Source organism: Python bivittatus, unplaced genomic scaffold, assembly GCF_059951505.1.
Source record: "Python bivittatus isolate LINGU-HERP-01145 unplaced genomic scaffold, Pbiv_v1 ctg000070_np1212, whole genome shotgun sequence".
NCBI classification, from domain to species: domain Eukaryota; kingdom Metazoa; phylum Chordata; class Lepidosauria; order Squamata; family Pythonidae; genus Python; species Python bivittatus.
Genome location: NW_028277034.1, coordinates 31,633,856 through 31,647,643, shown reverse-complemented (window position 1 = coordinate 31,647,643; position 13,788 = coordinate 31,633,856). Strand labels below are relative to the sequence as shown.

General features: G+C 38.2%; 2 protein-coding genes across 5 annotated transcripts in view; one reads left to right on the top strand and one right to left on the bottom strand.

Moving 5' to 3' along the window:
- The window catches only part of AFG2A (AAA ATPase AFG2A), a 155,083-nt gene extending 143,159 nt beyond the window's left edge, over window positions 1-11,924 (top strand). For all 3 annotated transcript variants that reach the window (XM_088132879.1, XM_088132882.1, XM_088132880.1), the window contains one exon: window positions 7,441-11,924. In XM_088132879.1, coding sequence (XP_087989005.1) covers window positions 7,441-7,617 — 177 coding nt within the window. In that variant the 3' untranslated portion in view covers window positions 7,618-11,924. The remainder of the gene's footprint in view (window positions 1-7,440) is intronic.
- LOC148216865 (uncharacterized) overlaps window positions 1-13,788 on the bottom strand; it is a 33,208-nt gene that overhangs the window by 13,142 nt on the left and 6,278 nt on the right. Inside the window, exon 2 of one of the 2 annotated variants that reach the window (XM_088132883.1) lies at window positions 4,636-4,753. The exons of the other annotated variant lie outside the window; for it this stretch is intronic. Coding sequence (XP_087989009.1) covers window positions 4,636-4,753 — 118 coding nt within the window. The remainder of the gene's footprint in view (window positions 1-4,635; window positions 4,754-13,788) is intronic. 2 annotated transcript variants of the gene reach the window in all.

Below are 13,788 nucleotides of genomic sequence, written 5' to 3'. Positions count from 1 at the left end.
CCAATCTCTTTTTAGAGTTAGTTTTCTGTATCTCTTTGCTGCTATCTAGATATCATCTGAATTTTTGCAGCCCAGATATTTTATCCTAAAATAAGATAAGGATATGAGAGGAAAGATCCTAATTAGTAGAGATTTTCTCCAAAACATATAAATGTAAGGACAGTGTCCAGAGATATAGCTGAACCTCGTGTGTGTGTGTGTATGGTGTTTCTCTGTGTGTATGGTACATGTTTATGTGTGTGCTATTTTTCACCTTATACTTGAAACAAGCGTTTGGTTCAGAGTGTTGTGTAAAAGTTTTTCTAGCATATGCAAACTTGTTTTTGTTGTTAGAGGATTCTTTTATTAAAGGTATAATCTTGTTATGTCTTTTCCAGAATAATGGAATCTATATCAAATCAATAACTTTTGAAAATGATGGTATTTTGAACTTGTAGTTATAAATGTTAAAATGAAGTTTACATTTAATATATTGCTTGGAAAAGTACCATGTCTAGTAATAGATAGACAATCAGAAGAAAAGAAAATTGAGCTTGTTGGAAGATTGTGAGTGAATCTAATTTTTCCAAAATATTTGTGTATCTGTGCAAAAACTAGAAGAATGTGGAATAATCCATTAAAACACAAATGGTTGTTGCTCATGAAATTAAAAGATGCTTGCTCCTTGGGAGGAAAGATAACATATTAAAAAGCAGAGACATCACCTTGCCGACAAAAATCCGCATAATCAAAGCTATGGTGTTTCCAGTAGTAATGTATGGCTGTGAGAGCTGGACCATAAAGAAGGCTGAGCGCCGAAGAATTGATGCCTTTGAACTGTGGTGCTGGAGAAGACTCTTAAGAGTCCCCTGGACTGCTAGGAGGTCAAACCAGTCAATCTTAAAGGAAATCAACCCTGACTGCTCATTGGAAGGATTGATAATGAAGCTCAGGCTCAGATATTTTGGTCACCTAATGCAAAGAGAGGACTCTTTGGAAAAGACCCTGATGCTGGGAAAGATTGAAGGCAAAAGAAGGGGACAGCAGAGGATGAGATGGTTAGATAGCATCACCAAAGCAATGAACATGAAATTGAGCTAACTCAGGGAGGCAGTGAAGGACAGGAAGGCCTGGCGCGATATGGTTCATGGGGTCACAAAGAGTCAGACACGACTTAACAACTGAACAACAACAAAGTTCATCTTTCTCTTCTTCACTGTGTCTATGCAAACACATAACAAATAAATAGTCATCCAAGGTAAACAATTGTGTGAATATTTGAATGCTAATATTTACAAACAACATATTTGTAAAAATATTTTATAAAGCACATGTGAACATTTATTTGACTTTACAAACACATTCATACTGCAATATTTCTTTGGATCAAAGCCTTCCCAGTTGTAGTTCAAAGATACAGATTGTTAAGATTTTGTTCATAATGTCAGTGTCTATAAATTAAGTCATATTTCTGAGACCCTTTGAAATCAATAACTGTTGATAATTTAGGAATTCGTTTCTTTTTGTAATTTCAAATAGGGGTTCATTTTTTGTCATAATAATATTCATTGTTTTCTCCTCCTAAGTTAATGTTTATATTATTCAAATTTTGTTGTAACTTTGCATTCCCACTGATCTAATCATGACAGACCAAATACATGTTTTATTGAGCCAAAAAAAAAAAAAGACATTTTAAATTGCAAAGTAAATTGTTTGTTTCATTCAAAGTCAAGAAACCAGGCTAAAATGAATGTTAAACCATGGTCATATTCAGAAAAGGTTCCTTTGTAGCAGTCATGAAGGAAAGCTTTAAATCCATTTGCACCTGACTCCAGTGCCCAGGAGAAGATCCAGCTTTTCATGGCCTTGCAGAAGGCTAAAAGTGTGGGGGTTCTCTGGATCTCAGGGAGAAGGCTAATCTGTTCCATAGGGCAGGGCCAGCTATGAAGAAGTCATGCCTCCTAGGTCCTATCGGATGACAACATTTAAGAGAAGGAATCTGGAGTGCACCCACCTTATTTAGTCTGGAGGGACTGGCAGATACCCTCAGGGAGAGGCAGTCCCAAACATAACCTGGTGTCAGCCTTACAAGGTAGACCAGACAGGAAATGTGACCAGATGAGCTAATTCTACATGTAGCTAATTGTAAAGCTACATTAACATCTGGTCATGTTTCCTTTCTGGTCTATCTTGTAAAGCTAACATCAATCTTGCAAGTCTGAAAGTACATCTCTCCCTCATCTCTTTTACCACCCAAGAAATGGGAGGGTCTCTTCTGAGCCTCCTGCCCCGCCCACATTCCTGGTGCAGGGTCAGCTGCCTTTTATCTGACCATTCCCTTGGTTGTGTCTCTCTGCCCTGTCTCCCAAGTTCATTCCCATATACCATTACACCTAGTCCTTTGCCATTCAGGTTTTAAAGGTGATAACCAGGGAAGAAACTGAGAGCCAGTGCAGCTCATGTAGTAATGGTATGATACAGACAAACCATGGGCACACAGAACTACACACGCTGCTGCATTCTGGACCAGTTGTAATTTCCAGATGATCTTTAAGGGCAGTCCCATGTAGAGTGTATTGCAGTAATCCAGTTAGGAAGTGACCAGGGTGTGAGTGACTCTGAACAAGGCCTCCCAGTCCAGGAATGGGTACAATTGGTACACAAGATGAACTGTGCCCAGTTAGCCTTACTATTTGTCTTTCTCCAGCGACACTCTAGGCGTCTTTTTTGTGCTCGTTGCACCCATTCCTAGATAGGGAAGAACTGTTCACAGTCACTCATGCCTTAGTCACCTCCCAATTAGACTACTGCAATGTACTCTACATGGTGCTGCCCTTGAAGAGCATTTGGAAGCTCTAGCTGGTCCAAAATGCAGTGACACATGCAGTATTGGATACACAACAAGACACCCACGTAACACCAGTGCTATGTGAGTTGCACTGGCTCGCAGTGGGCAATTCAAAATGCCATGAGGCCAACTTAGTTGTGGGACTGCTTATACCAGATAGTTCTGCCTATCCACTAAATTTGGCAGGGTGCACATGTTCTTGGTCCCATTAATGAAGCAGTGTCATCTGGTGGGAGGCACACCATCTCTGTAATTACACCTGTCTTGTGGAACAGCCACCTCCCTGGCCCAAGCCTGCTAGCCTGTTGGAAGGCTATGGGGTTGGGATGCTGATAGAGCTCTGGCAGGGGTGTGATTTTGTTTGATATGTTGATAAGGTAATTTTTAGGGGGCTTGACCCAGATTTTTTAAATTGGATTTGCATAGATCCATAGATGGATTTGCATAGATTTTATTTCTTTTCGCCGCCCAGAGTTCCTTGGGTAGATAGGCGGCTCTATAAATTTGTTATATGGATGGATGGAGAGAGAGAAAATTTAATGTGCTGAATTCTGATTCTTATTTTTGGTTAAGGAATATGAAGTGCTTTCTTTCAGCACCTTTATGCTGCTCAGGGTAAGAAGAAGCATTACTTGCAACTGTAAAATCCAAGTGTTTGCTTTGGCTGACTAAATAATAAAAGCAAGCAATTCCTTGCTTTTAATCTATAAACATGGACTCCCAGTCCTATAAGGCTTACCCCCATGTAGTGGATAGGAACTAACTGACTAGCCTTTGTAAAAATAAACAGGATAGCCCACAGGGGGGAAAAAAGGAACCACATTCTCCCTCCTGTAGTGACGTTAAAAAAATTATTAATATATAAGCCATTCACTTCCGAATGGCCCTAGGCAGTTTCAATGTAAATTATAGTGTCCGCTGCAGACAGAAAGGTGTATTGTTTTACTAAATATTGTTTGTTTTCAGCATTATACTGATAACTATGTATAAGACAAGAATTATAATGATACTATGTATAAAAGTTTTCTTCCTATATATTTTAGACATAATCTGAGGACAATAAATAGTTTTGATAAATGAACACCTTTTCTTAATGGAAAATTTTATAAACTAGTTCTGGGGGGGGGGCAGAATAAGAAAAAAAAAATCCACTCAAGAAGGGTAAAATGAACTTTTTCTCTCTCTTACCCTTCCCCCAACATTTGTTTCCTTTATTCATTTCTCTTTGGAGATAAATGTATTACTCCTAAAAAAGAATTGGCTATTGATTCTTGGTTATGCTTTTGTTGCTGCTTTGAAAGTGTTAACTTACTATGGTTTTCATTTATATGCTCACTCCTGAAGGGTAGGAAAAGCTAATTTGTGAATCAGACTTAAGACTACTAGAATCGGTTCAAGATTCACATATGCAGAGCATTTAAAAATAGAAAAGTAAATAAAAATTGGAAGCTAGAGTTGGTCTTTTAATCAGGTAGTGAATGAGACATAAATTACAGTTACTGTTCCTTGGTGGCCTTAATATTTTTATGCAAGGTTACCTTTTGGTCTTTGTGAGTTGGGCTTATTTATGATTTAAGGAGGCATATATGACTGGTTTAGTAGGAGTTGTGCATCAGAAAGTTAGGGGAAAGGAGTAAATACTTTTTAAAAGATTTGACTCTTGGGGTTTTCTTTTTTCCTTCTTTAAAAGGCTCCATTTTCGAAGCTTTTCAAAGTCCTACCTGCTGAGTGGGAAAGTTGGAGTTCCCACTCCCTAATCCTGCTTTTAGAAGTGCCTGGGAGGGTGCATACCACAAGCTCGCACATACACTTGCAGGTAGTTGTCATCCAGGAAAGCTCCACAGTTTGCACTATTCACTATCCACCACAGGATGCCAATCTGCTCCAGGTTCCTAATCTCTTTCTCACATAGTCTCTTGTAACCATCTACAGGGGGGAGGGGATAAGTTTGAAAGAAAGGGAAAGGAAAAAGGAAGCACAATGTAAAAGACCAGCCTAGCAGGCTGCCAGTTCCTGCACACACACTCAGCTCCAGCTGCAGCTGACTGAATTCAATGGTTAACAGGTGTTCTTGGCAGACGATGCATTAACGAAGCTACTTAAAACAAAAATACCTAAGATTTTAACACAGAAGCTCATTTCTTTCCCTCTCTTTCTCAGGGTTCTTTAAAGCTTTTTCTGAGTACTTCAGATACAAAGAAGCTGAAAGAGATTTTCAGCTCTTTGGAAGAAAGTAACTGCTGAAAATCACAAAGGACCTGACTCAGGCCATGTGAATTGGCCATTCGTTTTATCTGATTTATCAAATTAGCCATCGGTGTATAAGCCTGTAGTTCATGAAATAAAATAGGCTATATCTGAGAGGATTTTCATCTGGGATACTACAACTGATTGCCACTGAATTCTTTCTCTAAATATTAATTTTGGAATCTATAGTTAAAATCAATCTGAGGTCAAAATAGGTAGGAGGTCCTCTAGGACTAAGTAGAATAAATAGACAACTCCTCATTGATATTCTGACACCTCTGTTCATACACTCTGCATAGTTCTCATGACAATTTGGCTCTGGGCAAAAAAATCCAAATATTCAGTATCTGAGTAGAATACCTGCGGTTGAAGGAAGAATCACAAAGTATGCCTGAGAATCCAAAATAAGGTGGCTATTTCTTTGTAAAAAAAAATCTTGAGTTTTTTTTCCCTACGAAGTGTTGGTTGAAAATACTTGGGTTATTCTTTATAAGTCTAGCAACAGAGTTCAACATGGCACCAAAAGGATAGATCTTCATAATAAGGGGCCCTATCTAAAGAAGCATGCTTTCCTTTAAGGTATACAGATTATGTCATGTATTTTCAAGTTCCCTGTTATCGAACAAAATATTTATACATGATATCACACAGTTCAGTCAAATAACCCAGAACTACTCCCATAGGCTAGGTAGTAACCCATGTATGATACACAGTTATTATTTATTTATTTATTTGAATTTATTAACTGCCCAACTCTAATGGACTTAAAGCATCAGAAACTCATTACAACCCCCCCCCCCAAATTTACAAACGATTGTGTTCATTTCAAGGACGGAGTGCATTGCAATCACTTGTGATATAGGTATTATCAATAGATCTGGATTTATATGGTTAGGAATTTGAGCATATAGGAAAAATATTTCACTCTTTAATTATGTGTGATTACATGCAGGATATGACTGACTAAATTTAAACTAAGATAGGTAAACATTAATTCTTCCTTCCTGCCGCATTACTTTGTGACCCTGGTTTAGAATGCAGTCTTGAGATTTGCAAATGTATTTAAGTTCTTTCTGCCATACCTTACAAGCTGTTGCAAACTAGCTAGAAATTACCACAGGAGGGATTTTCAGCAGAGGTTCGCAAGTCTGATTTCAAATTGCGTCTGTAGTGATCCATTTTGTTTGTCTTTAATTAATGTTTGCAACAATAAGATTTGTTTTAATTCAAAGTCTGAATTGGACTACCATTTTTGGTTTTCGTGCCATGTACCTGAGAGAGATGAGTCTGGGGCAGAATGTGCCAACTGAGGGATTTCACAGTCAGCTATTGGGAAAATAGACTGGAAAGCTATTTTTTTCCCCAAGAAATTGTATTTGTTTTCAGAAATGTGAATTAAGGTGGCAGTGCATCTTGCCAATGGTTGACAAAATGTTAACTACAAGATAGCTGTGTGCAATTTTTCTCCCGCCTTCCCTCAGTGATCTTCAGTGGGCTGTAAAGAATTAAAATGCACAGCAGCAGAGCACTGATCAGAACTAACAGCAATATTGTAGTAACTTGACAAAGACATCCAAATTGGTGCACTGGCTTTTTTCTCCCTTCTCAGAAGCCTTTACTAAACACATGCTAAATCCCCTAGAAAGCTCCTAAACGATTTTGGCAGCCATTAGTCCAGCATAAGCAGTGTAACTCCTTTCAGCAAGTGAACAAACAAGGAACATACATTGAATGGCTGACAAATGCATTTCAGCTGGTGCTTTCTTTTACGCACATAAGGGTGCAGTCAGTATCAATCACTGTTTTCTGTCCTACACTGAAATAATGGTCACTCATTCCACCAGTGCTTTTCACTGCAGTAATGTACCTTCGGAAGGAAAGTAACACGAGGCTGTTTCTGCTGCCCGAAGTCCAAAAATCTTTTAAAAAGTCAGCTTTAAGATTCTAGCCTTTTTTCTCCTCCCTATATTTCTTCTTTGAATTGTATAGCTCTGGAGTGCGTGTGAGAGTGTTACACAGGTGGATTTTAAATAGTCACCATTACAGCCTGAAATAGTTTCATCGTTCGCTCATTTCTTGTACAGTTACAGGATTCTTTGCTGCTCAGCTTTTTAACCGAGTATCTGCCATATGTATATTTCGGATACATAAAAGTGGTGGTATATGATGCTCTGATAGCAGTACATGTTATCATTCTAATTATTTGTTGAACATCGTTGCAGCTGGACTCTTTCTACTGATGTTCAAGAAAGCTAGGCCAAAAATGTGGCCTTCTGTTGCATGTTGTGACTTTACAGCCTTTAGTTCTCAGCAAATTATACCAACAAAATTCCTTTTAAAAAGTAATCAGTGTTTTTCTTTTTCAGATAACTGCAGTTTGTAGAGAAGCTGCCCTTCTTGCACTTCAAGAAGATATTGAGGCCAAATGCATCATGAAGGAGCATTTTCAACAAGCTATGGTGATTGTGACCCCTAGAATTCCAGATTCTCTACAGAAATTTTATGAAGACTATCAGCAGCAGAGTGGATTGCATTCACTTTGAGAAAGCGATTAATGATCATACAGCACACAACTTGATTCCTAGAGAATAAGTGGGGTTTTTTCCCCAAAGAAATGTGTTCTTTCAATTCAGATATGTAAAACGAACTTTATGAATAGTTTTTTTGAACTAAAAAAAATGCAGGTTTTTGAATAAAAACTGAAGAAGTGTTTTGAATAAAAATAAAGTTGAGAACTGTGTGAAAACATGTCTGAAACATCTAAAGCAGACCCTGATAGTGCTTTAATCATGCCAAAAGATGGGGGGGGGGCAGTTGAAAATCCCAGACTTGCCCCTCTGATGACATCATAGTACTACCCCTTTGCCATAGCAGCACTAAGCAGGCAAAACAAAACAAAATTGAAAGTTGTTCACAAAACAACTGCCCATATCCTGTTATAAACTATACAAACTATACACTATATATTTGTTATTAATTCATTTCCCCCATCATTACTACAACCAACTGAAGCTTTCATATAATCTAAATTTCCGACCTTTTTCAGAGCTGTCGTATACAGATTGCAAGTTGTTTTAGCTCTCCATCATGACTCTCAAATCTCTTTCCTCAAGTTATATCACTTTAAAATTATACTGGATCACATTTGAAATGTTAATTTATATTCTTCCCCAATTCATAAAGATTGCTTTGAAGTTCTGTACAATTCTTTTTTGTTTTTCCCAGCATAAAAAAATTGGTAATACCAATTAACTCATGGATCATGCCTAATTCCAGATAATTTTAAACAAGTTCAAAGAATTGGTTTTAAATGGTTTTCTAAACCATCTATATTATCTGCCTTTCATTTTTTTCTGCCTTTCCAGTCTTTAATCAGTTACTGATCTGTAAGATGGCTCATCACATTGATTAAAAAACTTTTTGGAAAACATTTTGAATACCAAGTGTCTACCATACTGGAGATGGGTGTGTGCATGGAAATCTTTGTTATTCTGTGCAACAAAATAGATACAGTCTGTTAGCTTCTTCAAGATTATTCAACTTTATTAGGGAAAGATGCTGCTTACAAAAGCTTATGCCCAAATAAAGTTGGTTATTTTTGAATGCGCTATCTGCCTCATGTCTATCAAGTGTCTAGTATATGAACCAGATCCCCATGATTGTTAACACTTTGTCAAATAATTCTAAAAATTTATTTTTGCAGAAGCCATGCTAATCCTTCTCCAGAAAGGTTTGTTCTTCCAGATTCTTAATAATTTTTTAAAATAATGCTTACTACTGTTTCCAGAACTATTATACTACTCAGCCTGTAATTTCCATATCCCCCTTCTAGATCTCCTTTTAAAAATGATTATTTTAACTATCTAGCCTTTTGGTAATGAGACAAATTTTCTAGCTGAAAAGAAGAGCAGCATTTAAGTTCTTCAAGAATTCTCAGAACTAGATTTTTTGTTAATTTCATCAGGGAAAAAAGCTCTAGAAAATTCTATTGTTTCTATTTTTTAAGTTTAAAACTACCAATTATATACAATGTTTTGTTCATAACTGAGTTTTCAAACCACCACATGCAGTTGTATGCAATTTTACAAAATTGTTAATATAAAAGGAACATGGTGTTAATTTTATACCATGTGCAAGTTCTGTTCACTTAGGGATATACTGAAACGTACAGGTGTACTTGAACTTTTGTATACAACTGAATGTGCTCTCTTTTCTACATCCTACGTTGTTTTATCTTTTAACCAGGCTTTAAATTGTTGATTGGTATTTTATTGCTAATTCTAATCTATATTTTTAACTTGTTAAAATTTTGTTTCAAGTTTTATTTGCTTTGACTGCTCACCAGAACAAAAAGATGGGGTGCAAATCAAATAAATTGATTAATATTTATTGTTTCTATGCAAGGAAGTACTCCCTCTGTTTCTTTTGTGTTCATTATTTTTATAGCATGACAATTTATACTAAGGAGACAATTTCCAGCACTTTAAAAGCATTTTCCAGCACATGGTTATAACCAAAATAAAGTTCCTATCTGATGAAATAACAAGTTCTTATAACTTGAACAAAAAATGTGGGTAGTTATTGCATTCTTGTTTCCTGGTGATCAAGACAAATTATTGGAATGATTATGACTTTTTCTAATCCCTTGCCAAGCTGATTATGAAAACTGGATAGTGGCAAGTTTTTAGCTGGATGGGTGAAAAGTCTTAATCAAATTTCAGAAGTCAGAGAATTTATTTTTAAAAAATCCACTCATCCAGGTGGATTGAGAGTGAGACTCTATTTGCCATTAGAGATCCATATTTGAAGAAAGCAAATCTGAATACACAGGTATATCAGAATACTCATCCTATGCCATTTAATTAGAAGGTCACTGAATTTGTTCATCCCTTTTGTGAAGTAATGGCCTATGATTCCTATCAGCACATTAATTTTAAGAGAGACTGCTCTGAATTCAGCAGAAAATAATTTACTTCCTATGTAGTTATGCCAACTTTTCTAGTTATTAAAGGTTTCATTTATTCACTGATTTATTTATAGTTGCATATTACTTTAATTGTCAGGATATATAGTAGAAATAAATGTTTTTAATTGCATGATGGGATAATCAAATGGGCTCTAGATATACCATTATCAATATGCATTAGAAACTTAGGTACTTGATGGTATTTTGCTGTAAGGTGAAGGAGTGTATGTAGGGTCAGGCCTATAGAATGCACACTTCAACTGGAAGAATTCTACAAGTGTGGAAACCATCATCATCATCATCTCTCTCTCAACACCTTTGAGTGGATGATGCTGTTCATTGTGCAAAATATTTCCAGTCCAGATGCTGCCAATAAATGGTCAACTAATAGATGCCAAGTTAAGATTGGGACAAGTAAATTCTAGCCTCTCTTTTCCAAATGCTTTTCACCACATTGCAGAACGTACCCTGATTCTTCTTTAATTATGCTTGTATTTTCTGGAAAATCAGAAATGACTAAAAAAAAATCATTTTGAACATTCCCCCGCAAAAGAAAAAAATCACCCAACTTATTCTTTATATTTCATTTTAAAGTCAGAAATTCTCAATTTTAGAAAAAAGTTATTTTTAAGATCCATGTTTATTACTTCTCAGTATTAGAAATATTTATACTGTCCCTAACATACAATTTTAAGGACATCTGTGAACTTAGATACATAAAGTTTATTATATATACTGATTCTTTGTCCACATAAAAAAATTCAATGTATGTCATCAGATTTAAATTCAGTTATGCCTTTAAGATGTAAACAGAATTAAGCAGTTCTAGAAAACTTCATTGTTCTTCATTAAAGTTTTATTCTTTCTTTTTAATCCATTCAATTGTGTCCGATTCTCCTAGATTGCCTGGACAAGTCCCTGAAGTTTTCTTGGCAAGGTTTTTCAGAAGTGGTTTGCTATTGCTTCCTTCCTAGGGCTGAGAGAAAGTGACTGGCCCAAGGGCACCCAGCTGGCTTTGTGCCTAGGCGGTGCTAGAACTCAGGGTCCCCTGGTTTCTAGCTTGATGCCTTAACCACTACACCAAACTGGCTCTCCTCTAGTGCTGCTTAATATTGCTTAACTGGGCCAATTTGCATTTTAATAGTATTACAGTATTTGAACCAACTAGTTAGCAGGTTTGATTCTGTTTCAGGCTTTTTATGTAGTTTTTGAAAAAGTGTGTTTGTTAAGGTAAAAAATATAGTAGTAGCTGGTTAGGCATTTAACTACAAAGGAGTGTTTTATTTGCCTGAGAGATTAATAGTAAGCCAGAATCAGCTGGTAGTGCCAAGTGCCTTGATAACACAATTGACCACAGAATCCTTTGTTAGATTTTTTTTTTTTCCTCTCCTCTTTTCCCAGAGAAAGCTGGGAGACAATGCAATTGCTGAGTTGGTAGCACTGACTTTTTAAGCAATTAATTACGATAAACATTGGAGAAAATAAACATCTAGTACACAAGTGTAGATAACAGAAAAACAGCAAAGAAAAGGGAGTGAAGGGTGTTTAGGAGGATATTTTAATCAGAAACCAAAGGATACTTAACTTCATCCTACTTCCCAAACCAGCTATTAACACAAAGCAGCCACTTAGCATTTTAAGAGATAAAATGTTGCAATATCCAACTTATTTAACCTTGCATTAGCCCAACAAGTCTAAATCCTTTGATGCAACACATTGTTTTCAACATGGTCAGTTGTTTTCTTCTGAGAAGGGCAGTTTTTACATGGTAGCCTCATCATGAGCTTCAAGCTGGCCACTTAACCAACAATAAACTAATTGATGTTTAAGAATTTTTTATTTAAATAATAAATAGTTTTATGGTGTGGAAATTCCAATCTTATCTAAGATTGTCAACCAACCCCCCCCCCCCAAAATTATCCTGACAGGTTTTGGAATTTCTGCTAGGTGAGGGAGACAAAAGTAGTTGTAATAAAATATAAAATTCATGTGGTGCCCATCTTGCCTGTACCACCCAGTAGCCAGACTTGGGAGACCACAGCAGTGCTTTCTGCTGTGGTCTCCCAAGTCTGGCTACTGGGTGGTACAGGCAAGATGGGCACCACATGAATTTTATATTTTATTACAACTACTTTTGTCTCCCTCACCTAGCAGAAATTCCAAAACCTGTCAGGATAATTTTGGGGGGGGGGGGTTGGTTGACAATCTTAGATAAGATTGGAATTTCCACACCATAAAACTATTTATTATTTAAATTATTTAAATGTCCTTGGCTGGTTGCTCAGCTACAGGGACTTTCTATCTCTCCCTGGAGCGGGGTTCCTCAGCTTCAGCAACTTTAAGATGGGTGGACTTCAACTCCCAGAATTCCCCAACCATGGGGAATTCCCCTGGCTGGGGAATTCTGGGAGTTGAAGTCCACCCATCTTAAAGTTGCTAAGTTTGAGGAACCCTGCCCTGGAGGACTCTGAACTGCGGACTCTTGGCTGGATGGCATAAGATTGAGTGAGGAGAGTGGACTTATTTGGGGCACTACTTGGGTCTTGCCTCAGTAAGAACCAGGTGGAGGAGAAGTGACTGCCTCTGATCTGTCTTGGATGTGTTGGGATGGAGGGTGCCCTGGCAGTCTGGGGAAAGCAGGATGGGTTGGACAGGTGTGTATATATGGGTTGAGATTGCGGTGGGTGGGGGGGCTGGGTCAGTAGGATCTGCTGGGTGCTGCAGACAGAACCAGTGCTATGACCTAAGGGGTCCCTAGCCTAGAGATGGATAAGCAGGGTGGAGGCAGTGGTGAATGCTGAGGATGGAGGCAGGAAAGAACATCAATGTGGTGATGGATAAAGGGAAGTATGGTGAGAGATGGTGGGGGGTATATTTAGGAAACATGATGCTGCTGTGCAGTTGCAGTGCTATGTTTTGGCCCCTTGTGCTCTGCCCCAATCACTGGTCACTGACGTTTGAAGGCCCAAGCTCTTGTCTAATGCTACTGAATGCCAGCTATGCCTGTAATAATGCCTCCCTCATCCATGATTTTATCATGGACAAGAGGGCAGACCTGACATGCATTACTGAGCCCTGGATGGGTGCAAGATAGTGGTTCCCATCTCAGAGATGTGCCCATCTGGGTTTTGGGTGTGGCATCAGCCAAGACCCCAGGACGGGTAGTGGAGTGGCCCTGGTCATCCAGGAGTCTGGTGGCATTCAGAGGTGCTGTCCCATAGTTGACTGGAAGTGAACTGTGGACTGTTTGTTAAGTTGGGCTTTAGGGATCAGAAGGGATTGTTGCTTCTGTACCAGCTACCCTGCTGTGTAGCAATCTCCCTGCCAGAGCTCCTGGACTCCATGGCCAGGATAGCAGTGGAGTCCCCCAGGCTTATGGTCTTAGGGGACTTTAATCTGCCTTCTCTGAAGACACAGTCAGAAGCAGTTTAGGAGTTCATGGCCACCACAGCAGCCATTGACCTGACCCAGGTAATCAAGGGCCTGACACATAGCAGTGGCTACATGTTGGATCTGGTATTTTGTTGGAGCAATGGCAATATGATTTTAAGTTGGGGAAGATGTTCCTCACTTCCCTGTCATGATCAGATCACTTACTGATCACCTTAGAGTTCTGGGACTGCTCCCTGCTGCAGGGAGGTGGGAGCTACTCCATTGGTCTGCTCCAAGTACCTGATGGACCCAAAGGGTTTCCAGAGGGAACTTGGAGTTGTTCCCAAACGTTTGGTGTACAATTGAGCCAAAGTCT